The sequence below is a fragment of the Rutilus rutilus genome (genome assembly GCF_951802725.1).
Source record: "Rutilus rutilus genome assembly, chromosome: 10".
In the NCBI taxonomy this organism is placed as follows: domain Eukaryota; kingdom Metazoa; phylum Chordata; class Actinopteri; order Cypriniformes; family Leuciscidae; genus Rutilus; species Rutilus rutilus.
Window position 1 is genome coordinate 14,462,595 of NC_140215.1, and position 27,976 is coordinate 14,490,570.

The 27,976-nt window shown below is 38.3% G+C and overlaps 1 protein-coding gene across 1 annotated transcript in view; it reads left to right on the forward strand.

Moving 5' to 3' along the window:
* Positions 1–27,976, forward strand: part of nalcn (sodium leak channel, non-selective) — a 133,248-nt gene that overhangs the window by 49,946 nt on the left and 55,326 nt on the right. The window contains exons 15-17 of the mRNA XM_084421475.1: positions 2,924–3,115; positions 4,274–4,411; positions 7,174–7,248. Coding sequence (XP_084277601.1) covers positions 2,924–3,115; positions 4,274–4,411; positions 7,174–7,248 — 405 coding nt within the window. The remainder of the gene's footprint in view (positions 1–2,923; positions 3,116–4,273; positions 4,412–7,173; positions 7,249–27,976) is intronic.

Consider the following 27,976-nt stretch of genomic DNA (forward strand, 5'->3'; position numbering starts at 1 on the left):
GTCTGCTTACTACCATCTTCGAAACATCAACCGTCTGCGTCCTTTCCTCACGCCTCACTCCACTGCCATTCTTGTTCATAGTTTAGTCACTTCTCGTTTAGATTACTGCAATTCCCTTTTGTTTGGCCTCCCGCATAAAAAACCCTCCATAAACTTCAACTGGTCCAAAACTCAGCTGCTCGTATTATCACTCATATTATCACTCATACCCCCTCTATTAATCACATCACTCCTATCTTACAACAGCTCCATTGGCTCCCCATCATTTACCGTATCAAATATAAAATACTTCTCCTAACTTTTAAAGTCATTCATAATCTTGCCCCTTCATATCTTTTTGACCTCCTCCATATACCCACACCCACTCATACTCTTAGATCCTCTTCTTCCATCCATTTTACTGTTCCCCGTGTACGCCTTGTTACTATGGGGAGCAGAGCTTTCAGCTTCTCTGCTCCTCAGCAATATCCTCCGTAATATAGATTTTTTTAAATCCAAACTCAAAACCCATCTGTTTAGAATAGCTTACTCCCTCTGATCACAACTGCATTGTCTTTTTTAATTGTATTGCATTTCATTGTTTTTTCTTAAATATTGTTATGGTCTTGTTGATGATGTATGGTGACCTTGAGTGTCAAGAAAGGCGCCTGTAAATAAAATGCATAATAATAATCTTTCAAACTGCTCAGATTAGTTTTCAGATATAATTGACTCTGATAGCAGTGTTTTGAGAAATTACGCACAGAAACGTTTATTTTTATTTTAGTGAGACCATGACGTGTAGCCAGAGCATTTGTAAAAGGCTCCTTGCATGAGTGCAGCACCTGCTAGATTCTGAGATGCTAATCATGCACTAATGCAGGGTAATAATAATGCATACTGGTGGCCATGGCGGAGCTGTTTTCATACATCTCCAGGCAGCTGCAGGGAATGGGAATGGATGAGACCCGCTCATGTTGACAAGCCTCATTAATGACACAACCTGCGCTCTCCCTCCAGTTTTCTCTCGGCAGGAGGGGTGGAGCTCCAACTGTGAATATTCATATCTGGGCTGATTATGAAGCTGCCATGAAAAAAAAAAAAACCCACATGATTCACCATGAGCAGTCACCATGTTAAATTTGATTTGGAAATGGCATTCTATATTTTTCCATCATTAGTGAAATGAATCATTGTCGCAAATAGAAATGTCTGTCTTCAAACTCCTATTCTAAAACTTTTTGAACATAATTACTTCTTTGTATTATTGAATATTCTGTAATCTGTTTTTACATCTTATATTTACATTTTCATTTATGTAATTTATGTATATTGTAGACATTCATTTCCCGAAGAAATTGTATTAGTCCCATTGTATTAGCGGCACATAACTGCATTGAGCTGAGCTCTTAATAATTTAATAAGCAGTTTTAAAGACTGTTCAAGCTCCTTACTAGAAGCCTTTGAGTTTTGGTTTTCCATATACAATAAGTCTTACATTTATGTTTCTAGAGTGCCTAATTAGTACTTGATTTCCATTGGTTCTTAAAGTACACAGTAAGAAATCTCTTGTACATTAAACAAAGTGTCCCTGAATAACGTTCATCACCTCCCTTGGGAGAATTTTGTGTATTCCCTGGGAATCAAATTTACTAGCACAATACTTAAAACATTCTGTGATTTGAAATAATTCAGAAAAAAAATAAAATCATTAGATATTCACTGTGGCTTTAAGTCTCTCAAGTAACAAAACCCAAAAGAAGCACTCAATCAAAAAGAAGCACATTTGTTGATATGTTTATACGAGCGTATGGGACGCTCAAGGAGTTCAGGAGTAATGCAGTCAAGATGGTGGTGTGTGTAACAGGTGCTGTGCCGAATTCCGACCCCCTGCCAAATTATTAACTTACCCCCCTAGTTGAAGTCAGTACCTGATTGCCTAATCCTAACCCCGCCCCTAATCCTAACCCCTCCCCCACAACTAATCCTAAACCTACCAATGCTAGGTGGGTAATAATTTGGTGGGGGTCGAAATTCAGTACAACACCTGTTAGAGAAACACGAGTGGGAATCCCAGTTTAACTTGTTTATTCCAAGGAGTTTTGTATATGTTACTTCACAAATGTGTGGTCTACAATAAACAGAATAGAAACAAAGAAAACAGTTCTAAGTATATCAGTAAATGATACAAACATTCAGTTATTAAGTAATATATACATTTACGTACATGGGTTAACTGCATGCTGATTATATTAATAAAATAATAAAGTAAACAATGATACGCAGATTGCACGATCAGTATGCTCAATATTACAGCAGCAAACATACAATGTCATCAAACATTTTCAAATAATATTGAACAAACCGGGTGATCTGTAACTAGGAAGTGACTATAATATCTTATAATCTAATATAACTACAATCAGATTTTGAGCTCGAAAATGATATGAAAACGGTTTGGTTTCACTTTGTGACGCAGTTTAAAATGCGTTCATTTTATGAGCAAATCTCAACATTCAGAACAATAATATCAATTACAAAGGTGAAATATATAAGAAAACTCACCCGTAATCATTTACGCACTGAGAAAAAACATATACATTGTTGAATAACAGACCAGCCGGCCTGATTTGTAACTCAGCTGCCGATTTTGCGTGGCCGCACCTGGCTGAGCGCCGTATAATACAAATCACTCAGGGGGCATGGGTTAGGGCTTTCTCACAATGTTTGTTGTGCATAAAGACCTCCTGAGCGATACTTGATGATTTTTCTTCTTGTGATAGTTTTCATGATGGTATTTGTGCCAAAATTGTGTAATGAGATGCTTTGGTGGATATATTGGTTAGTTAGTGCTTTGAAAAATTGATTTATCATTCCAAGATGCATTTTAAGCAAATATTAAGTAGGAAATACCTCAAATTAAATCCTTCCTTCTTTCCTGCAGGTTTTACGAGTGGTCCGTCTAATAAAGATCTCCCCAGCACTAGAGGATTTTGTGTATAAAATCTTCGGTCCAGGGAAGAAACTCGGCAGTCTAGTGGTGTTTACTGCCAGTCTGCTCATAGTGATGTCTGCCATCAGTCTGCAGATGTTCTGCTTTGTAGAGGACTTGGATCGTTTCACAACATTTCCACGGGTAAAGCTCCCTCTTTCTTGATACACTGAATGTAGTTGTGGATCAAAAGATGAAATGCTAAAACAATTTGGTCTTGGAGGAACAAAATTAAGTTCTTGAAATCTGTGACATTTGATTGGAGATTTTGGTATTCTAACAATCTTTTGTGTGATTTAAATAGCCGAGATGTTAAAATACTTACAATTATCACGTCAGAAAAACACAGGTTAAATCTAGAGATTTCAGAAACCAGTGTGGACCAAAATATCTCTAAATATATTATAATACCTAATTTGTCAGTAGATGCAAGACTCTCTTCCAAGTTTTTTGATACTATGTGCTCATGAGAGGGGTTCTCATTAGTGGTGTCTTTTTATCCTCCGTTATTAGTGGGACTCCACTGATCCCAATGCGTACTGGGATTTGGAGGGGCTCACATAAACAGATGCCGCTCATTTCCAAGGCGGGTGGCACGATAACCATTGAAGATAATGATGTTTACCCAGCTCCCTTGTCAATAGACCTGTTGTAAAATTATCTTCATCTGCAGTCACTCAGAGACAGTGTGACTGTAACCAGGCTTGAGACCAGCTGAGTTTAGACCTTCATCTGACTTCCATGGAAAAACGACCATGAAAATGTGGTCTCAATACTCCGTAGGAGTCTGAGACCTGGGGCGCACTGTTTTTTTTTGTTTTGCATCCATTTCAGTGAATGTTGTGCTCTGCCTTGTCTTATTTTTGTTGCTGCATTGTTAGTCAAAAATCCTTGTATATACATGAGAATATATTTAGGAAAAGCAACAAACGCAAAATTGTTACTCTGCTTTGTTAGTTTTCAAATTTCCATTTTGTTTGGGTGACACTTTTCAGAGACAGGACAATTAACGTCATCTGTCAAATTCATGAATGTCATCTGTTATGCCTATTAACTATTAAAAGTCTAGTTCAACTAGAAATAAAGTTTTTTTTTTCTCCTTCATGTTGTTCTAATGGCATATGACTTTCAGAATATCCAGACTGGCTGGGGCTGCTATAAGTTGTCTATAAGACTCGTATGAAGCCATAGCATATTTAAATTTATTTTAGTATTTATAAGGAAGGACGTATTGTTGTTTTCTGATAAAAGAGAAATAATAATAGAATACAGGCTGATCATTTCTCTGTTTCTATCCTGTAGGCATTTATGTCCATGTTCCAGATTCTTACTCAGGAGGGTTGGGTGGATGTCATGGACCAAACGCTGGTGGCAGTGGGACAGATGTGGGCTCCAATCGTGGCCATATACTTCATTCTCTACCACCTCTTTGCCACACTGGTAAATATGATTTGTTGTGCTTTTTCTGTAAGATAAAACAAAAGGGCTTCGATAGAGTGCTGCAATGATGACGTATTTTTGTTGGCCAACCCGGAAGTTAGCATCACCCTTGTTCTCTCGACAAAAGCCCAATATGATTTTTCCATTGGCTTGTTGAATATTGACAAAAGTTTATGATACTTACACATTTTATTCATCATTATAATCTTCTCAAATGAACTTTTATATATTTTGAAGCCTAAATACAATTGCCATCTAACGTTAATGTAAACTAACTGCACTACAGTGACATTACTTCATCTCCACCATTAAGCTTCCAACATCTCGTTTGAGTTAGAATAGTTTGCAAGAGCACGATTATAAACAATGAGGCTGTGAAAGTGGACTAGTGAGTTCGCTGTCATGATGTTTGATGTGCCCGAAACCTCTGTAGTCCAATTTAGCCACTTGTTAACAACACCTTTTCAAGACAAGTAAAGGCTTTTATATTTTAAAAATCACTGATGTATTTTATGTTGTAGAATAAAATGTGAGAATATCTTGAGCTTGTGTTTACCACAGACCTTATTTCAGCCATTTAACCAAAAACCCATTGGCATCAGGAGCAGGACAAAAGTCTAAAATACTAACTTGTTTCCAGGTTTTGGCCTACAAAAATATGTCACCTCTTCAGTACTCTATTGCACTGTGTTATCAAAATATAAGTTTATTTGAATTTTTATCTACTTTGGAGCAACTGCACTGACACATACTATATAATGGTGGTACAGACATACTGTATGATATAATGGTGATGCACAATGGAGTCTGAGACCACAATGAAAATCTGGGTTTTAAAATGTAATTCTGGAAACTAATAAAAAAATTAAAAAAAAGACAGGTGACGTATCAGCTCACAATTGTTGCTCTGGCATCTAATTCTGGAAACTAATCTAAAATGAAATAAAATAAAATGACAGGTGACGTATCAGCTCACAGTTGTTTCTCTGGCATCTTTGGTGCAAGGTAAAACTGAGAGCATGTGGTCATGGGATTTACACAGGGTTTACACTTACAAGATAGCTGGCAGTGTGTGATGGAACATGTCTGAAGCCTGTTCTTCCTCATCACTTTTGCCATTCATTTTTGGCTTCTTGTAAAGGTCCCCAGTTCCATGTGTTACACGTGCTCTATGTTTTCAGGGACACAGTAGCAAAGCAAATGCATCTAAAATGAAGACAGCTTGTGTTTGTGCCGGTGGGAGCCAACCAGACTATTAGAATATTAGAAATGAATCATCCTTCATCCTCCTTTCCTTCTCTTGATCTTCTGGCTCAACAAGAGAACATATTCAGAGATCCTGCAGCAGGTTGGATGTTAGTGAGAGCAGTTTTCCAGCCTCTAATGGCCAGTTTTGTGTGGTATGAAAAGATGCAGCACTCTAGCTGCTGTCTAAAGTACTCAGGTACTTAGTGAGTGTGAATAAAGGCGATCAGTCTGTGTGTAGGACTTTCTGTAGAACAGAAATTGAGAACTGCCTGCTATGTTAAGCAGAGACTATAAGGACCTCAAGGGGGAAATCCTGGTTTGTTTTGTGACTATCAGACTGCTTGTAGCCTGAAAAACTGCCTGATTCAAGTAGTGTATGGAGTGGACATGGTTAAATTCTTTTGCTGCCTCCCAGCCATCAACAGAAAGAAGAGGAACAATATGACAGTGAAGTGCCTCTGAAAACATCCTAACACACATGTATTTTCCAGTTGTCACACCTGACATCACACACTCCCTTCACCCATATTTTTATCTTTAAAAAACACGTCTTTGGGGCTTTTCACAGCCACATCACGGCCCCTGTCACTCCCCATTACAGATATTACAGGCAAACATTTAGCCATTGGTGACTTGTTGTTGATGTTTTTGTTGTTGTTGTTGTTGTTGTTTATTAAACCAACCATTGGAGCTGTTTATTGACATGATAAAGCTTAACAGTGTAATGCACATGTACTCTGCGAAGATAATGAAATATTTGCACATGAAGTACTATAGATCTGTGTTTACCATTTCTTGGAAATGTCCTCTGTGGAGAACAAAATGTACTCTGGTCTTTTGACAAGTTTGAGTGAGTGAGTGAGGAGCAGCCATTTAAATTTGACATTTGAATGAGAGCGTTCAGTAATGACAGAACAGATCGAGCATGTAATCAAGACACGGCTGAATCATTTATTCATTTCCTGTCATGGAAAAAAAGAAAATATGATGAAAAGAAAAGAAGCAACGCCTAATGCATTTGAGGACAGCTTTAATTTGTCATTTAATATCAAAGCACTGATGACATCTAAGTCACAGTCAGCTGTGAATCCATTATTGATCTACTACTGTAAATCATTATTTCGTTGTTGTCCTGAGCATACATATACCTCTTGTATAGTATGCTGTTCATGGTGACACCTTTTTTTTCTCTCTCTGACATGGCATGGGCACTACGACATATTCTTTTATCAAACATTATTTTTATTGTTGGATTCAGAACTACATCTTGGACAGAACTCTCGTTTGCACGACAGTTTATTTGTCAACATCACCCTGTCAGCACAATACACCTATAGACAATGTATGACTGAGAATATTGAAGCCACATCACCATGTTTATGTCTTAAAATTGCTGGGACCTTCAAATGTTCAATTAAGATGTGTGTCTGATAAAAAAGAATGGTCTTAAACATCTTCAAATGGTTTGTTTTGTCCCGCCAGCAATCTAAATTCAATATGCTCTTCTGTTTTAGATCCTTCTGAGCCTTTTTGTGGCCGTTATTTTGGACAATCTTGAGTTGGATGAAGACCTGAAAAAGTTAAAACAGGTAAGACATTGTTCTATTTATTTTGCTTATATTATACACTACCGTTCATAAGTTTGGGGTCGGTAAGATTTTGTAATGTTTTTGAAAGAAGGCTGCCTTTATTTGATCAAAAATACAGTAAAAGCAGTGTAATATTGTGAAATATTACTCCAGTCTTCAGTGTTACATGATCCTTCAGAAATGATTCTAATATGCTGATTTGGTAACATAAGAACTTAACATTTCTCATTATTAATGCTTAATATTGCTTATTATGTGCTGCATAATATTTTTCAGGATTCAGGAGGATGAATATAAATTTCAAAAGAACAGCATTTATTTGGAAAAATATGTTGTAACAATGTAAAAGTCTTTAGTGGCACTTTTGATCAAATGAATACACCCGTGCTGAATAAAAGTATAATTCTTTTTTTCTTTTTTCTTTTTATATTACTGATCATTTTGAATGGTAGTGCCTGTATTTTTATTTTATTTCGTAGCAGTTGGTAACATTTAAACCTGTCCTCCTTTTCTGGGGGAATGACTCTGGGACAGGACAATTAGCAAAGCTGAATTAAAACAACTTGTTAAATCCCTCCATTCGCTGTCAGACCTACCCTAACTAATAAGATCAAGTTCAAAACTAAATTAGCTTATAATGCTTTGACAGTGTGCTTTCTAGAGCTGCTGAACCATGGAATCAAAATATATCCAAAAACATTTGTCAACAAGCAAAAATAATAGCCGTAAAAAAGTTTGGTGTGTCTTTTCTGCATTTGAGGAAAATCAGCAAACAGGGTTAGCCTGCCATGTTAATTAGTACAGTTCTCCATCTTGTTCTCTGTCTATTTTTACTTTTTTTATGGTGCCATGATGCGCAGGTAATGATGACTCATAGGATAATTGGTGTGAGAAAGCGTGACCTGTTTGGCAAGCGCACTGCAAATGAACTTCTGCTGCGGCCAAGTATCATAGGAAATGGCTTTTGAAAGCAATTAGAGGTTGCATGTCTCTGTGGATAACAGCATGTCACCTCTCCTTGAGCGCATCAGCAACATAGTTCAGCAATTGTTGAAAATGTTGAGAGAGGGAAAGAGAAAAACATTAAAAAAAACAATCACAATTTGCATGATTACTTGTTATAACAATCTGCTGTGTTACAAAATATGCTAGGACAAATTGTTACAGTAAAAGTGTAAATTGAAATGCAAAAGCCACTGGTTTCCTGTGATTCCTCTTTTTCTCAGTGTTTTTTTCATTCCGAGTAAATGACATGAGCTGTGTGGTCCTTCAATCCACCCGGCTGTCAAGCTCCAGGCATCTTCACATGCCCAGATCGGTTATCCCTCAGACACAGACACAGCTGACTGATTCACGGTTCCACCTGTAAAATTGCCTATTTTATAGGTGCTTCAAGCACAGATGGGGGCAATCCAAAAATAGACTAGATTGTGATTGCTCTCCAAGTATACAGGTGGCTTTTATAAAGCACAATTCAACAGCTGACCTTAATTGAAGGAAAACCATTTCTAGCTGATGTGGAAAAAATAACAACTGGACGTGTTTTTGTCCTTTCCCTCACCGTGGCTTTATGATAGCTCTCCTGCAGTATAGGTTGTTTTTTTCTTTCCGTAGGTTTTTCCGTTGCTGCCTCAGAACCTCTGTCACCTTGTAATAAAGTCATCAGTAACTGTCTCCTAAAAAGTTTGGCCGACTGCTAGATTGAAAGATTTCTGAAAATGGAACATTAATCAAGACCAGTATATTTAACCTTCAATCTCTTACATCCTCACAGACAATTTTTTTTATTGCAAAGCTTGGCAGGAAATTGTTTGTCTGTTTGGTTAGGCTTAGCTTTGTGTCATTTTAGCACATCCATACTGTGTGCATATCATCATATTAGAAGGATTTTTGAAAGATCATGTGACATGAAAATAATATATGAAAATAGAAAATAGTTATTTTAAATTGTAATAATATTTATCAGTGTGTGTATGTGTGTGTGTGAGAGAGAGAGAGAGAGAGAGAGAGAGAGTGTGTGTGTGCGCGCGCTTGTTTATATGATTTGTGAGGAAATTTGTATAATGACATGGGGTAATTACACTGGTATTACAATGTAAACTTGGTTTATAAGGACATTTCCTGAGTCCTCGTAATTAAAATGGCTTTAAAACATACTATTGTTTTATAAAAAATGTAAAAATACAGAAAGTTTTCTCTGATGGGTAGGGTTAGTTTAGGGCAGAGCAGGGGTGTCCAATCCTGTTACTGGAGGGCCACTGTCCTGCAGAGTTCAGCTTCAAGCCCAATTAAACGCATCTGAACCAGCTAATCAAGGTCTTACTAGGCATACTAGAAACTTGAGGCAAGCTGGAGCTAAACTCTGCAGGACATTGATCCAGGATCGAGTTTGGACATCCCTGGTGTAGGGGGGTAGAATATACAGTTTGTACAGTATAAAAAGTGTGTGTGTGTATCTGTGTGTGTGTGTGTACTATATTGTATTGTATAGAATCTTGTTTTATGTAAACCAAAGTAGACATGAGGTTGAGGGCTATATGCATGTATAGTATGTATAGCTAGTTTGTGGTCAGGAGTTTTTTTTTTTTTTTTTCATCTTGTTTCATCAAGATATTTCATCTCATTTCATGCTATAAATGTCAGACATGACATCTCTAGGGACAGTAACAGCATCTCACTTTGATTGACGGTAAAGCCCTGGACAAATCTAGAGAATTCTAATCTAGAGAATGTATCAGCTGGGTGGTTTTAAGGGTGTTTTTTTTTTTTTTTATAGTTTATTTAGATTCCACAAATAGACCTGGTGGTTCCATTTCACTCTCACTGCAGGACAGGGTAAGTGTTGAAATGAGTCTGACCCTGATCTATCCTCCCACACTAATATTTTTGCCAGTTACAAAAATAACAGAACAAATATTTGTCAAGTAATTTTACCTCTCTATTTTTCCAATTTATTTTAGTTTATGATCGTGTGTAGCAAAATTACAAACTTGGAACTGTTTGAGTCAAGAGGAAGGACTGTTAGACTGTATCCTATCAAAGCTTGACACGTTTCCTGTGAGGAAATTTGCTGTACAACAACCCAATCAAAGCCAATCAGAACATATTTGGTGTACAATATATGTGTATATATGGTTTTGTTGTTGTTGGAGATTTCACAGTTGGCAGAGCTACTCGGCACAGAACACCACAGAAAAAGTTTGTAGCCACATAATAAAAAAATAGATAATCGGTTTAAAATGCTTTCCGAGATCCCATACAACGAGCAATGGTGGCATATTTATTTTCCATAAGAAAACTGAACAGCCTGTTACTGTATCCCTCTTTCATTCTCTCAGAGAATAGAACTGTTTCACTGTGAAACAGTTCACATGTATTCAGTCAGAAGGACCTAGTGTGGCACTCCATGATGTTATTTGTTACTGTGGTTGCTGAAGGCTGCGTGAGAGCTATTCATGACTCAGGATATGCTTGTAGTGTGGCTTGTTGGACTCATTTATTCAGAGCTTTGAATGAACCATATCTGTTTTCATTGATATTGACTTTGATAACTGATATTTTTGGCATACAGTAGCTGGCAGCTAAGAATGCAAATGTTCAAACCTAAAGTTTGCACATATATTATTAGAGAACTTGCTCTGAGGAGTTGGAGGACTGAGATGATGACTCATAACTTGTTGGAACATCATATAGATTCATTTTGGTAGCACTCCAGATGAGGGTAGTCAGTATTCCTGCTTCTGTGTACCCTTCAAAGGACAAGACTGGCCGGTAAAAGCAGGCATTTAAGGTGAATATGCATTTTAGAAATGCATTAGTGTAGAACATTAGGTTTAAATAGCTGCTATATCTTTTATAAACTAAATGACTAATTTAAAAAAGAAAAGAAAACACAGAATGTCTAAAATTGACCTGCTTTCACCTCACAAAAGTTCTTCAAACAGAAAACAATGCCATTTTCATCAAATTTCATTAAGTCATTAAATTTCATAAAATTTCATAAATGTGCATTAAGTCTGACTCAAAAAGATTTTTTTTTAGATTTGCTCAGAATAATTTCAACAAGGTTGGCTCTCTGTGCCATCAAAGGTGTTGAAAAACACTCCAACAGAAATGGTATTTACCAGACAACGAGATAATGAATCCCTTTTTCCCATGGTGACATTCGTCATCATTTGCTGATTGCAATAAATGGGATTCATGAAAATGGCTTGCATCTGTCAATACTGGCAGATGATTTGTCTTTATTTGAAGTACATTTCAAAGCCACAGACACAAATGGCTTGGACATTTGTGGATTTGCAGGCATTGATGGATACACGGGTTAGTTCTTGCTTTATGGCCCCAGGAGGGCCATTTTGATCTCGACTCACTTCAGCACAATATCGTCAGACACTGGTTCCCTCATCAACAGTACAGGTCACAGATGCTTAGTGTTTTAGCCATAACTCCACATCATATCTTCATCTGTGGTTTGCAATAGGGATGCTCCAATCAGCATTTTTTGCCTCCGATACCGATTCCGATATCTGGGATTCAGTATCGGCCGATACCGATCACCGATCCGATACTAAAATAAAAACAGTGCTGAATTACCTAATAAACAGTATGCCTCACTGTGTGGAAGAGACTGGGATCATTCTTTTGTGAAAGGCATCAGGCAGGCTTGACTTAAACATTACTTTCTTAACTTTGTAAAACAAATTAAGAAACCGAGACAAATGTAGTGAATTATTTTATAAAATAGCTAATTGTGCAACAAATGCAAGTAAACCAATAGCTTCACTAGCTTGGTACACATTCAAAGTAAACAGGAGTCAGTAGGTCTTTGTAATGGTTTACTGAAAATGTGAATTTAACATCCAATACAAAAGCAGTAGAATAAACCAATAGCTTCACAAGCTTTGTAAAACATGTAAAAAAAAAAACAGAAACAAAAACTCTTTCTAATAATTTTGTTAGTGCAAACATACATTTTAAATCCAATGTACAGTACAATAAACAGAGGAGCTGAAACTGACTAAAAAGATTCACAGCTTAGTACACATTCAAAATAAACATGAGCCAGCTGTCTTTGTAATGCTCTTTAGAATGACATCTCTGGAGATGTCTGATTAAGTTGGTTGTGTTATAATTCGAAGCTTTATCACCACCCCTTGGAACATTGAGATTGCATATATTGCAAACAGCTATCGAACTTTTTGGCATAGCTAGCGTGAAATAACTCCAAATATGTGATCGCTCCATGCTGTTAACTGCTCTGTGCACGTCAGCTTGTTTGAATTGGACCACTTCATGCATTTTCTGTGATCGGATAGCTATCCGATCGTAAGAAAACCTGGTGTAAATACCCTCCGAAACGCATTTGAGACGGATTTGAATCCAATCGCTCAGACCACTTCAGGAGGTGGTCTGGGCCACATTCCAGACGAAACTGGACAAGTGTAAATGCATCTGGTTGTTGAAACCACATATATAAATTGTACTTCTCCCAAAAATGCTAAAAAAATAAACGTGTGAGAGCGTGTTATAGGCTATATGTAATGTTATAGCCAGATACGATGGCGCTACTGCAGCACACATCACTGCAGATGAGAAGCTGAGCATCTATTCATTAAGCCAACATGCAAACTATCGCAAATCAAAGTGAAAGTAAGTCGCAGACGCTTAACACACAATCATCATCATTAAAAGTAAAGAAACGAAATGATCTTACCAGGGCTGTTGCCGCTCTCTCTTATTGCGGTCTTTTATTTTGAAATTTTAGATGATAATCAATAAAATGCACCTCATATCGGTTGCTTTTGGTGACGTGCACTCCATTTAAATATACATATGGTACCATATCATCTCGTATAGATCGTATTTACGAGTTGAACGCACTTGAACGCCACCACAATGTCGTAAATACCAGTCGGGACTTTCTTTAAGCCCCGATCTTTACGAGTTGGGGGTGTGTCACTGAGAAACATGGCGGAATACCACAATACTTAAAGGTATTTAGCAGTGATATTGTCAGGCTTTTCTATTTACAACGCAGTAAGCTAATTGCCGGCACAGAATATGAAGGCATTATAATATAACAATGCAACATGTAACGATAAAGTTGGCAGTGGCTTCATAAATTAATTAAAAACATAAAAAAACAAAGTACACCTGGTGCACGTTTCTTTGTTCTTCATTTTCTAGACCAAGCGTTTAAGTTTAAGAGTTTAAGAACCTTACTGTATTTTTGTGTAATTAATTAAGAGAAAGTACTCCGTCATTTTACTCTGATGAAAGTGACTTGAACGCACATGCTGTCGTAAACACGACTTCCCTCCTCGTATGTACGAATTTCCCAGGAGGACTTGAACGCACCAATAGCGCGGAAATTAAAGATCGGATTTATACCCGTTTTTCAAAAACACATTTATGTGACCAGGTGTAAATGGAATCGTTTTAATAAATCAGATAGCTATCCGATCTGAGAAAACGCATGAACTGGCCCCTCACTGAGAAGCTGCAGCCGTGGCGGGATGCTTTTTGGTGTGGCGGCCCACCATGACAGAATGAATGTAGCGGAAACACTGCAAATATCGGATCGTAGCATCCCTAGTTTGCAACAAACAGGTACAGGATCAGGAAGGAGATACTATAAGCAACCACCACTGGGGTTAAGTAAAGACCTCGGAAATTGTACACACACCCTCTACAGAAGTCTCCTTTTTGTGAGCGTAGATTCAATTTGTCAGGCATCGTGGCAGGCACCTGCAAAAGCACACAGAAAGGATCATTAGTAATTAAACCCGACAGGATAAGAGGAGGGAGAGCTAATGAATATCCAGTGTGTTCCACACGTTGCAGATCAGCCAGTGATAAGAGGAAGTGTATAATGAGCTTCCCTCTTCCCTGTCAGAACTTGTCCATACCTGCTCATGCTGCACTATTCTCCCATTAGCACGGATTGAAATCATGCATTTATTCCATCAGTTTTTTAAATAATTTTTAATGAATTGTTCAAACAGCTTTGCATATGAGGTAGGGCTGGGTAAAAAATATCGATTTCTCGATTTTAATCGATTCTCATTTTTACGAACCGATATTGATTCTTAAATCCCAAGAATCGATTAGTCATCCTGTTTTCAGTTGATGAATGAATGGAACATTGTAGCGCGCATCCCATCCAATAAATCGCAATAATCTTTGTGCTTTGTTACTATTGATATGAAACAAACATACTATTGATATGACAGCCACCATTTAAATGTTTATATTTCATATAACTTTATTATTATAAAATAAATAAAAGTGTAATTTAAGTGTTTGTGTACAAATCAGTTCATTTTTACCTTCAATATTATAGTAGGCTAATGAAGCCTAGTAGGCTACAACTGACTCCCATAGTTTACAGCATTAGTTAGGTTTGTTTTCTTTGAGAAAATTTGCCATGTATTGTACCTGATATCCAAAATAATCAATACTGAATCGAATCGGAATCGAAATTGAATCGAATTGCAAGCTTGTGAATCGAAATCGAATCGAATTGAGAAATTTGTGTCAATACCCAGCCCTAATATGAGGTGATTTGTGATGATTGAGAAGGAGATGCCCACAGAGTTGTTTTATATCAAGGGTTTTCAAACGTTTTGATGCCAAGGACCACTAAATATGATTTTATACACTAAGATTAAGATTAAGGTAATTTTTTAATGTCTCTTCTGCTCACTAACTCTTTTCTTTTCAAACCTTTCTATTTTAATATAGTTTAAAATGCAATTTATACATTAAATTTGGCAAAGCTGAATTTATAGCAAGCTTTATTGCAGTCTTCGGTGTCTCATCACATCCTTCAGAAATCATTCTAATATGCTGATTTGGTGCTTAAGAAACATTTATTATTATTATGTTAAAATCAGTTGTGCAGCTTAATATTTTTGTAGAAACCATGGTACTGGTTTTTTTCATGATTCTGTGCTGAATAGAAAATTAATTAAATTTGAAATAAAATAGCATTTATTTGAAATAGAACTTTTTTAACAATGTAAAACTTAATGTAATTTTTGATCAATTGAATGCATCCTTGCTGAATAAAAGTATTTATTTAACACCTATCGAATTGTAGGCTACGACCAAGTTATTATAGAAGAATAAAACGTCATCAGCATGCGCTCGTGGTAAACAATAGAGCAAGATTAATCGCACTTTGGTAATTGTGTTTTTTATGTGCGCTTAAAAAAAGAGGAAGCGAAAGAGGAGAATATGGACGCAGTCATGGCTAGGGAAGAGAGGCCAACTTGGCATGCAAATTTTGCTAATGGAAATTCTGTCAGAAAATTATCGCACCGTTTAGGAGCCACAACCACAGAAACCAGGGGAACTATAATGAGTTAATTAATTGAAGGACAGGTCAACGGAATCATTAATCAAACACACTTGGAAACTAGGTCAAATGACAGGGCATACAGGCAAACAGGAACAGAACCAAAACACAATGAAACTAAGCCAAAACAGAGCATACATGTAACAGAGAGATTAACACTTAGTTTTAGTTTTATTTGCACAAAACTATATACACAGTTGTTTTTATAGATGCCAGTAGAAAAATAATTGCAATTAATCGCATGATTTATGACCAGTCATTAAAGCACAACGAAAAAGTAATATTAGAAAATTTGGTATATAAATGTAAACATATTTTATTAGGTCGATTAACCGAATTGTTGCAAAGTATAGATTACATTTTGTAAATACTTTCAGCCTAATTTATACTGTGCACAGTTGAGTCAAATGTGCAAAAGTGGTTAGTGGAATTTCAAATGTTGAAAGAAAAGTCTAGTGGTACAAATCATGACCTGAATAAGCCGGTCTCCCTCGTGACACCTGACCACCATTTGTTACACATCACCTTTTGTGCCACATCTCCTGATGCAGTCTGTTCATTTGGACGGTCACAAGCTATTTCCCTCTCTGATGGCAGAGATTGATGGTTGTTAGCGGCTCAAGAAATCATTACTTTCCTCCGGTTAAATGGCAATGAGTAGTGTCTAGAGCTGATAGGGGAAATGTTTATCTTTTTATTGACAGAAATCAAAGGGAGGACTTTCCCTAAGGGAAGGAGAGGGAGGGTTTGGTGGTGAGACCATGGTTGGTTTGTTAACTGAGGTCCTGTGCTCTTTCAAGAAGTGCATACTACATGCTTCAAATCAAAACCTTCTAGCGTGTCGAGGGAGGGTTTGGTGGTGAAACCATGGTTGGTTTGTTAACTGAGGTCCTGTACTCTTTCAAGAAGTGCATACTACATGCTTCAAATCAAAACCTTCTAGTGTGTCAAAGTTCACACAGTTTAGTACTTGTTGACAATAAAAGCCCACTTTTTTTTTTTTTTTTTTTTTTTTTACATTGCCTTAAGACAATGTGAGTAGTGCTTATCTCTTCAAAACCACCACAATTTTTCCAAAACCCCTAACCCTAAGTATGAGCAATACTATACTTCAACAAGAAACACTAGTTAATAGATACACTCATTGCGAGTCATATTGCGGAGTAGAAGCATCCATTCATGAATACTTTTTCTACAAAGGAATGGTGCTGTTACCTGAAGGCAGTAAGGTTGTTTAAAGGCACAATATGTAACTTTTTTGCTTTAAAAATAGCAAAAATCACTATATCTATGTTATATATATTTTTTTGTTGTGTACTTACATTATCCCGACTGTTTCCAACAACTTTCAAACCAGGAGAAATTTGTAATTTAATTCGAAGACACGTCCCGTTTCTTTATTTCCGTTTTGTCGCCGTCAATGGCGTATATATCCGCGTTGTCCCTGGTTTCCGCTCGTACTGCCATAGCAACCAGAGCCCTCTGATAGTAACCAAGGCGACTGACGTGGTCAATTGTGTAGTTCGCAATGTCTATTTGCACGCTGTTGTTGTTTCGTTCAAACATTATGGACCATGGCAAGCAGACTTTGGATAAAAAAGGAGAACTAAAACGAGAATCAATATCAGCGCGGTGTTTTCATGTGTTTACATGTACTTTATTAAACAGGTGAGCACATTTACATAAAACTAATCAATGTTATATAGTTCAACAATGATAAAATGTTAGAATATGATCTGTATGTTATTCTAATGTTGATCTAGCTTACTGCTAGTCTCATACAGACAAACTAACACATACATTTCAACACATTCAAATGCAGTTTAGTGTGCTAGTGTAATGTTAGACCAAGTGAAACAGCGCTGCGTTACCTCACAAGTTTAATTTGTCTAATAAACTGACCTGTGAGTTGTAATTCTGCACTTGCGTGTAGTTCGGTACAATGTAATGTCCTTATTCCTTTTATATCCGCGGGACTCGCGTCGCGTGTGGAGCTGATAGCTGTCTCTTAGCAATCCCGACCTGCTTCATATTACAGTCATGATAAAAACATCGATGTATTCACTCATCCATAAACATTATTAGATCGGTCGGCTTGACGTTGACGACAAGATCCATAATTCTTAGCAAATGTTGCGTCATCAAACTACGCCTTTGTTATTGTAAGAGGTTAGCGACCCCTAGCGGCGAAAAATTCCATACTGTACGTTTAACAGTCTTATTTCCTAGCTGGTTGAATGGAATGTTTTCTATGACATTAAAGAACCATCTAAAGATTGAACTTAAGAAAAGGTCACAGTGTCAACTACTGTATACGTGCTTGGTGTCAAATGTTCTTTTGGGTCTTACCACACTGCCATCTAGTGCCTACAGCTACCACTCCTTATGGAATACGTTCTCTAGGTTAATCCCACAAAGAATCATATCAATAAATTTTTTATATATATATAAATATTTATTTATTTATTTGCATTGGGAAATATTTTTTTAATTCCCATTGAAAAAAAATCTCATTCTCTTTTTAATGTAGGCCTTATACAATAATCAAATTCATCCTGTATGGACGCAATGATATTTATTATTTAATTGTTTCTTTTTTTATTAAATACAGTTCAGAAAATAACGGAATGATGTATACTATTTTTTTATAATATATTTCAATTTAAATAGTATATCATTATTTTTATGCACAATAACTGGATTGTGTGGGTATCTTTAATTACCATGAAAATAATGTAACAAATCTCAATAGTCCTAAAAATAGATTTAATATGACCTAGATATATTCTTAACAGTTTTCTTCACCCTTCTAACAGAAGTGTGTGCCTGTGCGACTGATATTTTAACTTGACTGCCTGGTTTCTTGGAGTCAATTTACAGTAAATGTCACAATGAGTCCAAAATTCGCGTCCGAAATTTTCGCACGTTAAAAAATAAATACGACTTCACGTTTTGTCAATCACGCTTACACACTGCCTCCGAAACTCTCGTCCGTCATAAAAAAAATCGGGTTTGATTTTCTGCGTTTTTTGCATCCGTAGCAAGCATGAATGGTGTTTTGAGCCACCGAATGACGAATACGAAAAAGCGCATGCGAAAATTTCGGACTCAGTGTGCAAGGACCTTAAGTGTGTAAGAAGCAGCTCCAGAGTGGGCCAAACTCAGTTTGGTGGTATACAGCCAGGTCTAGTAACAGATAAAGAAGTCGAGTATGAAATTATTGCTGCGTTTGTGGATGAAACAAAGATAAACTGCAGGAATTTATAAAAAAATAAATAAAAATGCTGAGGGTATTAAATTGCTTCCAGCAGCTGAAGCACACAATGTGTTCTTTTCACATGAGACAAAATCATCTCCGGCATTTTTTTCTTTCTTTTGTTTTTTGTTTTGTTTTCTGTTAATTTTCCATCTCTTGCACTCATCTGCACAAAGCACATCTGGTCCTGCTCAGAAATTCCTAACAAAAATTGCAACGGGACTCAGATGTACTAACACACATACAGTGTATACACACACACACACACACACACACACACACACATTTGTATATCATCACACCCAGACTAAAAAGTGTGGCATCAACAATTTGTCACACAGGCACACAAACACACATGCTGGTTCCCTCTGGCTTGATAGACAGAAAGGACCCTCAGTCACAGCCCTGTCCATAAAATGCCTTCCAGTGCATCAGTTCCACACCTACCCTCACTGCTGCACCTGATCCAGATGTCTGCTGCCCCAGACACTGTGTTTGTGTGTGTGTTCCATCTTCAACATAGACCCATTTTCATCCTTTCAGCAGCCCACTTTTTTATGATGGGGTTTCAACATAAAATCAAAATTGACCTTATTTACCTTGAGACTTTGCTGGTCTTATAATGCATGATTCATCAGTTTGCGTTATTCCAAAGAAATGTAATTGTTACATTTCTTTGTGATTGTAATTGTGTCAACTAGGTTGCACCGACCAGTATTTGGTCATATTTCAACACACTTTAATGACATTTTGTAAGTATTTTACAATTTACTGCATTGGTGGTTGTGGCAAGTAGTGATGGCTTTTCCGCGAACCGGTTCTTTCGGACAGTTCGTTTCAATGAACCGGTTCAAAAAACCGGTTCACCAGTTCTTTTACGTTATCACGCAATGACGTCAATTCTATCATCCCGGCGGATAAAAATACATTCAAATAAAGGCATTTGTAATCATAACTTCAGTTAAATAATAGTACTCATCGTCATAATCATCTTGGATAGGTTGCTTACATTTACGTTTTGAAAATGAACCCTGTAGTAGGCCTAAGGCGATGCGCAAACGTGGATGTTTTGCATGTCTTGAAGTGAATAAACTGGTCTTCATCATTTTTATTTTATTTGTAATTAAATAAACGTATATTTCGCCGAATTCGGCCCCTCATTCAAGTCCTTGGTTCACCCGTGCTCATGTATCAGCACAGCACATAGACAGTATAAACAGCATCAGTTGGCCAAAAGAAAGTTCGGTTCAGAGACGGTGCGATCAAGCATGCGCAGTCTCTCCAGCTCGTCGGTTCTGTATCGAACGCGTCCGAAAGAAACAGTTCTCGGTTCTGTACTGGTGATCCGAGAACTGCTGCAACAACCAGTTCTTGACTCGAGAACCGTAGCATATGCCTGTGTGTGAGCTGAGAACTATACTGAAACCTTAGGCTATAGCCTTCAGTCGACAAAACTAAAAACTCGATGCATGTCTTCAGTATGTTTAATACGTTATGTTTTGATTAACACATTATAAACATTTACTTTGCACCCTTTAAAACCTTGGCAAGAGTTTACGTCAAAAATGTATATAAACTTACTTAGAAATTAAATGATCTGTTCCAGAAAATAATGTTTTAGTAGGCTATAATAATAAATGTTTAGTTTTACAATCCATTCATTGTGTTTCCAATCTTTAAAATAATACAGTGAAAAGGCAGTAGCTTATGTGATAAACATGTTTCTAACATGTTTTATTTTGTTACACTTATTGATGTTCAATAAAATACTTAAGAAACATGCATTTCGTCCCTCTGAAAGAATTGCACGCATGCTCAGCTCATCAGCTCATAGGTTCTCCGTATCAAACGTGTCCGAAAGAAACAGTTCTCGGTTCTGTACTGGTGGTCCGAGAACCGCTGTACCTGTACGTTCGGTAGTGCGCGCATGCTCAGTATCAACTGCTCGTGCTCATCACTTCTCTCAGCACAACATGTCTCAGTTCAGTGAACTGTTGGATTTACTGGAGTAACATATATGCCTATGCCTACTCCGGGATATTGGTTTATTTTGAGTCGAAGGGACTGTCAGGACTCAGGCATGTCCGAAAGTGAGTAACTTTAGTAACTTGTTGTGGATCAGTGCTGACGCAAGACGCGAACTGTTTCGAACGATTCAGTCCGATTTAGTGTACTGGTTCAACCAGTTCACTAAAAAGAACCGGTTCAAAAGAACGATTCGTTCACGAACCGGACATCACTAGTGGCAAGCAGGGCGGGGCTGAGAGCCACGGGAATGCAGTGAGGCGGGTGACGTGAGTGCTAATGAGCGGCCACCGGCCTCGCTCCATGCAAACCGGTCTCGAGTCTCATGGAGGAGCTCTGGAGGGATAAAATGAGGAGTGAAGACAGTGCAAGACGAGTGAGGACCAGGCCTGGACTTTGTTTTTGTTTTGTTTTGTTTTAATTTATGCATCAGTCATCAGTTAGGGGCTGCTGCTTTACTTTCGTTTTGTTGTTTGTTTATTTTGGAAATAAAGTTTGTTGATCGTTCGCCAGTTCCAGCCTCCTCGTTCCCTGAGCCTTTAACATTGTTACAGTGGCAAATTCATATGAATTTTCTTGGACAATCTTATTTGTACGTTTTTGATCTGCTTAAACTGGGGCCTTAAGAAATGCTTAAGAAATCATAGATTTAACCGTTTTGCTCCTCTAGTGTGTGGAGTGCTGCGATGTGACCGGGAAACCACACCACAGATAACAGATTCCATTCACGAACAACAGAGTCCCGCCTGTAACATGGGAAATCTTGCAAAATCTCTCACATCGAACGTGATTTTATAGTAAACGAACATGGCGGACGACTGACAAGAAGAAATGGCGCTTACAGTGTATGGACAGCTTTTTACATAAAATTTGTGGGGGGAATTTTTTTTATTTTTTTATTTTAGATTAAGTCGTGGAGATGGTGTGAACATGGACTTTATATGTTACAGCACGAGCTGGAGGTGAGTCTTCCGTCAGCTCGCTTTTTGATTGGGTATTGTTTTGTTTCACGTGATAATCTCCAGATCGTGCGCCCGTTTGTCCTCGGGGTTCCCCCCACACAACAGGATTTCTGATCTCTGATTCGATATCGGGGCGGCTCCGACATTCTTCCAATCAGATTCAGTCACTCTCTCACACCACAGGAAAATCTGATAAAATAATCTATAGAACCATCAAGATAATCGGGACTCTACCTAGGATTGTTAGAAGGGGAGAAATCAGTCCAAAATCACCCCGAATATCTTGTAGTGTGTGCCCAGTATTACACCCCACTAAATGTTAGATTTTTGCATGTAAACTTGGCAAACATATATGGCCAAATACTGTACCTATCTTTCTAAATTGCTGTGATTTTACTGATGGTTAAAGGTTATGGCAATAATAGCAAAAAAAAAGTGAGAGAACATTTCAGGGAAGTAAAAGGGTTTGTCAATGCCTTTAAATGTTTTCTTTATAGGACCATGACTTTGTCATATTTATTTGCAGACATTTCTGTCAGTCTTTGAATGCCATAATTAGTTACACTGGAGGGAGCAAAGATCAAATCCAGCTGTGTTCATCATGAATGAAACTCCAGTGGGGGATATGTCTGGTCATGAGAACTGCCCAAATATACACACAGGAGTTTTTTGAGGAACATCAGACAGTCTGCCTTGCCATGCTGCACTACTCTCGCCATGCTAAGTATTCAGCCAGTCAGTCTCTCTGGTGGCAAAGGTGTGCCTCTAAGAGGTCTGGGAGTTTATAGCCTATGCAGCACCATGCCTCATTAGATACTAAATGAGAAGGAGAGAATGACCCCTCTACCCCTGAGCTGCTTATGGAAGTTCTCCAAGTCTGGAGCAGAGTAGAGCGGCATGCGTAATGTATGTTTATCATGCATGCTAGAACTAAATCAGCAGCCTAACTGAATTGGAACCTGAAAAGTGAACCTGAGAACCTTGCTCTCTACTCAGGGGTCATTTACACAGGATGTGTTCTACTGGTCTGGAGCATTTTTAAAACTTTACCTTCTTCTTAGCTTGTTTTATCTTTAACACAGCATGTTAAAAATGCAGAACTAAATGGCACATGATGTGTCTCGTGCATGTTTACGTAGACCCACAATTTATTATTTTCCTGCAATAGACCATTTACTCATCTTCATGTCATTCTAATCTTTTTTTTAAATGAAAAATATGTGTTTTTGCTCATACAATGAAAGTCAATGGGGTCCAATGTTGTCATAATCAACCAATTCATTGATTATGAATGGACAAAAACAGTTTCATTCTTCAAAATATCTTCTATTTTGCTCCACAGAAAGAAAGTCATGCGAGTTTAAAAACGACATGAGTTTTCATTTGTGTGAACTACATCACTTTTATTGCTGCTATAGTCTTGCCAATTTCACACCAAAGTCTTTTGAGCCTAACAAATATTCTTGTTTTATTCAAATATTCAAATATACTTAGTTGTACAAGTACACACAGACACACACACACCATTAGACATTATTACCTGTGTCTACATTAATTCTCCACTGTATTATGGTGACCTAACTGGAGCATAAATGTGCCTAATGGCCTGTAGAGTAAATTTGTTGGATGGTGACATACAGATTTGTAGACCGACCAATCACTCATGATGCTGGGAGCACAACACACTGTTACAGGCTCCTTTGTTAATGTGCCACAGACCAAGCAGCAATTGGTCAATAACCGAGACCCTTGTCTTCTAGAAAGGCAGGGGACTTGGAGAATAGTCTAGTATGGTTCACCTGAGCCTGAAATTGGAAAGAATGTGTGAATAGGAGTGAATGGATCACCCTAATGTGTCCCAAGGCCAACACACTTATTTTAGATGCATGGTTCTCAATGCTATGATTTATGTAAAATGCTACATATGATTCATTATTATGAAGAGCTGCGGCCATACGCCATTCTTACAAAAAAATATGCACTACATGCAGACTTTTCACTAGCCATCGGGAATATAAGAAATGCAGCTTTCAGTCATGTAAAGATGCAAATCGGCCTATTTTATATTGATCTGTTTATTGATCTGTGGATTTCACTTTCTAGCTGTGCTGATTTGATGTGTCTTTACCTTCCTCTTCAGCACTCGATCACATGTACATGTACTTATCTTGAAAATGAAAATTCTGTCATAATTTACTCACCCTCATGTGGATCCAAAACAGATATATATATATATATATATATATATATATATATATATATGTATATATATCTCTGTTTTGGATCTGTAAATACATATGTATATATGTATTTATTAATATTTTAGATTTTTCTTGAATTTATTTTATTGTTAGTTTATGAAGGTAAAAGAGTAGCAAAACTTGAGAGCATGTAGATGTGAATTTGAGAACTTGTACAATAAATATTCGTACTTGTACGAGAACATTTACACTCACAGCTCCAATGTGAAAACCTGTACAATAAAAATCTGAAGTTGAATGTTGAAATTTGCACTCGCAGACAATAGTCACAAACCTGTATTCTGAATCTGAAGCTGCAGACAAGTAGACACAAATGTGTAAAATGCCATTCACAGAAATACAATGACAGACACAAACTTGTAATATATATTTGCATTTATTCTTACATTCACATTCGCAGTACAACCTCAATTAGGCACTTGCAACTTCTCAAATCTGTCACTGCAATTTCAAATTTCGCGCCTTGACTTTTGCTACTCTTTTCGCAATATATTAGGTGCAAAACTAACTTGTGCACTTGAAACTCAGTGGCAGCGACAGAGAAAGGGGGGCGGGAGCGTTCATATTCTGTACTCATCTGCTTTTCTGTAGTATGCATTATTAGTATGGTGTTTACTGAGTTTGGTCTTTTAATACCACTGCCTTAATTAAACGCGTTGCTTTCATATTCTGTGCTCATCTGCTTTTCTGTAGTATGCATTATTAGTATGGTGTTTACTGAGTTTGATAATATAATTTCTTTCTTTTTATATCAGTCTAAAGCATTAAGCCATGTTAGCGTTTCAGAGCGTCCCCGAGGGCACGAGTTTCGTGACATCATCGCGTACAATAGAAGTCCCATTTCATTAGCTAGGTGCCAACCAATAAAACAGTTCCTTTGAACACCCCCCCGCCCCCCTTTCTCTCCCACCCCCTTTCTCTCTCACCACCACAAGTTAGTTTTGTGGCGGCGAGAGAGATTTTTATTTTACAGGTTTTCACATTGGAGCTGTGAGTGTAAATGTGTTCACGTGCAAGTACGAATATTTATTGTACAAATTCACATCTACGTGCTCTCGAGTTTTGCTACTCTTTTACCTTCATATTAGTTCCCTTTCAAATGGGAACATGCAATGTGTCCTAGGACGCTAATGGAGAACACCGCCGACATGACCGGTGTCTGAAGGACGTGTCAAAACACAACAATGACATTGGCCAGCGACAGCTTATGATGTCACTACTGGTGGAGTATAAATTGGGCGCCTGTAGTACAAGTCATCCTCTTTCTTGTCTTCAGGAGTCTTTTGTGTGTGACGTGTTGAAGGCAGTTATGGCAGTGAAATTTAGGAAGTGAGTGTGCAGTGCTGTCAGACATCTGATGATACACACGATCTGTGTGTGATATGCTTGGGCGAGGAGTTTCTCTATGAAGAAACTCCGCTCTCGTTTGTCTCTCGAGGTAATTGGGATAATCATCTATGCCCCGTGAATCGGGACCTGCTGCAGCTGAGGCGAGGATGAAACTGAGATTGTGGGGCTCTCAGATGGAACTTGCCTAGGAATTCGAGAACGGTATGGCAATTTCTCATTCTTCGGTAGCTGACGAGGGCGAGCTGCTAGATGAGAATGTGTTATTGCTCACATCCTCTGATCTGGCAGTGAGTGCACCCCTGGCTTCAAGCCAAGAAGAGCAGGATGTGGCTGTTGAGGACGATGTAGTTTCTGAATTCTCACAGCCTGCCTGCCACTCGTACGACGAGTTGCTTGGATGTTGTGTCTTGCGCCACAGAGAGATTAGATCTGCCATAGCGCAGCCGGTTAGATGAGCGATATATTTCCGGCTATAATTGCCCAGCTCTCGTGAGCCTTACGTTTCCACCCAATCAGAGTTCCGCTAGGATAGCAATATCAGTTGTAGAGCCCTTGAAGCCTCCTTTGTAAGCAGTATTGTTATAGAACGTAGTTAGACTTGAACTCGTTTTAGAGAGTTATGTTGAAGCCTCCGCTCTTAGGAGCTGGGAATGAGCAGTGGAGCTATGTCGTATGGCTCTCTGTGAGCCTCCTCGGCTGTCTGTTCTTATATGGTTGTTCATATGTGACTTTGTCACATTCTTCATAACAACCATCAGCGGCCAATTTTCCACTCCCCAAATCGACACGCACATCTTAACTGCTAACACACACATTCTCCCTTCCTTCTCTCCACTCTCGGAGACAGAAGTCTCCAAACTCAACCTTTCCAATCACCCTACTACCTGTTCACTTGATCCTATACCCACTCATCTCCTTCAAGCCATTTCTTCTTCAGATGTACCCACACTCACTCACATCATTAACACCTCTCTTCACACTGGTACATTTCCCACAGCATTTAAGCAGGCTCAGATAACCCCTCTACTTAAGAAACCCACTCTTAAGTCCAGCACTTCTAGGAAATTACAGACCGGTATCCCTTCTTCCATTCGCTGCTAAAACACTTGAACGAGTCGTGTTCAACCAAGTCTCTACCTTTCTTGCACAGAACAACCTCCTGGACAACTACCAGTCTGGTTTCGAAAGCGGACACTCAACTGAGACTGCCCTGCTCTTGATTATTGAGGCTCTGAGACTAGCAAAAGCAGCTTCCAAATCCTCAGTACTCATCTTGCTGGATTTGTCAGCTTTTTTTGACACAGTTAACCACCAGATCCCCCTGTCAACCCTCAAGATGAAAGACATCTCTGGAACAGCACTCCAATGGTTCAAGTCTTACCTCTCAGGTAGGTCCTTCAGGGTGTCATTTAGGCGTGAGGTGTGTACGACGCAACATCTAACCACTGGGGTGCCTCAAGGCTCGGGGGTTGGATCACTTCTCTTCTCCATCTACATGTCATCACTAGGATCTATCATTCAGAAACATGGTTTTTCCTATCACTGCTATGCTGATAAAACAACTCTACCTCTCATTCCAACCAGATGATCCGATGGTAGATGCTCACATTTCGGCTTGCCTGACAGACATTTCTTGCTGGATGAAGGACCACCAACTCAGCCTTACAAAGACAGAGCTGCTTTTGGTCTCGACCAACCCAGCTTCATCTCAACTTTTCCATTCAGCTGGGTTCGTCAACCATAACTCCATCCAGGACAGCCAGGAACCTTGGAGTTGCGATTGGTGATCAGTTGAACTTCACAGATCACATTGCTAGAACTGCCCGGTCCTGCAGATTTGTCTTATACAACATTAGGAGGATCAGGCCCTTCCTATTGGAGTATGCTACACAACTCCTTGTCCAAGCTCTTGTTCTATCCAGACTGGACTATTGTAATGCTCTCTTGGCAGGCCTTCCAGCATCAACTGTCAAGCCTCTACAACTGATCCAGAATGCTGCTGCAAGAGTGGTCTTTAAATAGCCAAAAAGAGCACTCGTCACACCTCTCCTCATAAAATTTCACGGGTTGCCAATTGCCGCTTGCATTAAATTCAAAGCACTGATGTTTGCCTACAGAACAACCACTGGCCCTTCACCCCTATATCTTAAAGGGATAGTTCACCCATTAATGAAAATTAGCCCATGATTTACTCACCCTGAAGCCATCCTAGGTGTATATGACATTCTTCTTTCAGACGAGTACAATTGGAGTTATATAAAAAAAATTCCTGGCTCTTCCAAGCTTGATAATGAGAGTGAATGGCTGTTTGACTTTGGAAGTCCATTAAAGCGTATCTATTCACGATTAGAGTGCTCGACACAGATCTGCGGGGGTTAATAAAGGTCTTCTGAAGTGAAGTGAAGCGATGTGTTCGTGTAAGAAAAATATCCATATTTAAAACTTTATCGACTAAAAATACTAGCTTCTGGCAGACAGCCGTATGCATCAATTGGTTGTATGGCTCTCAGTG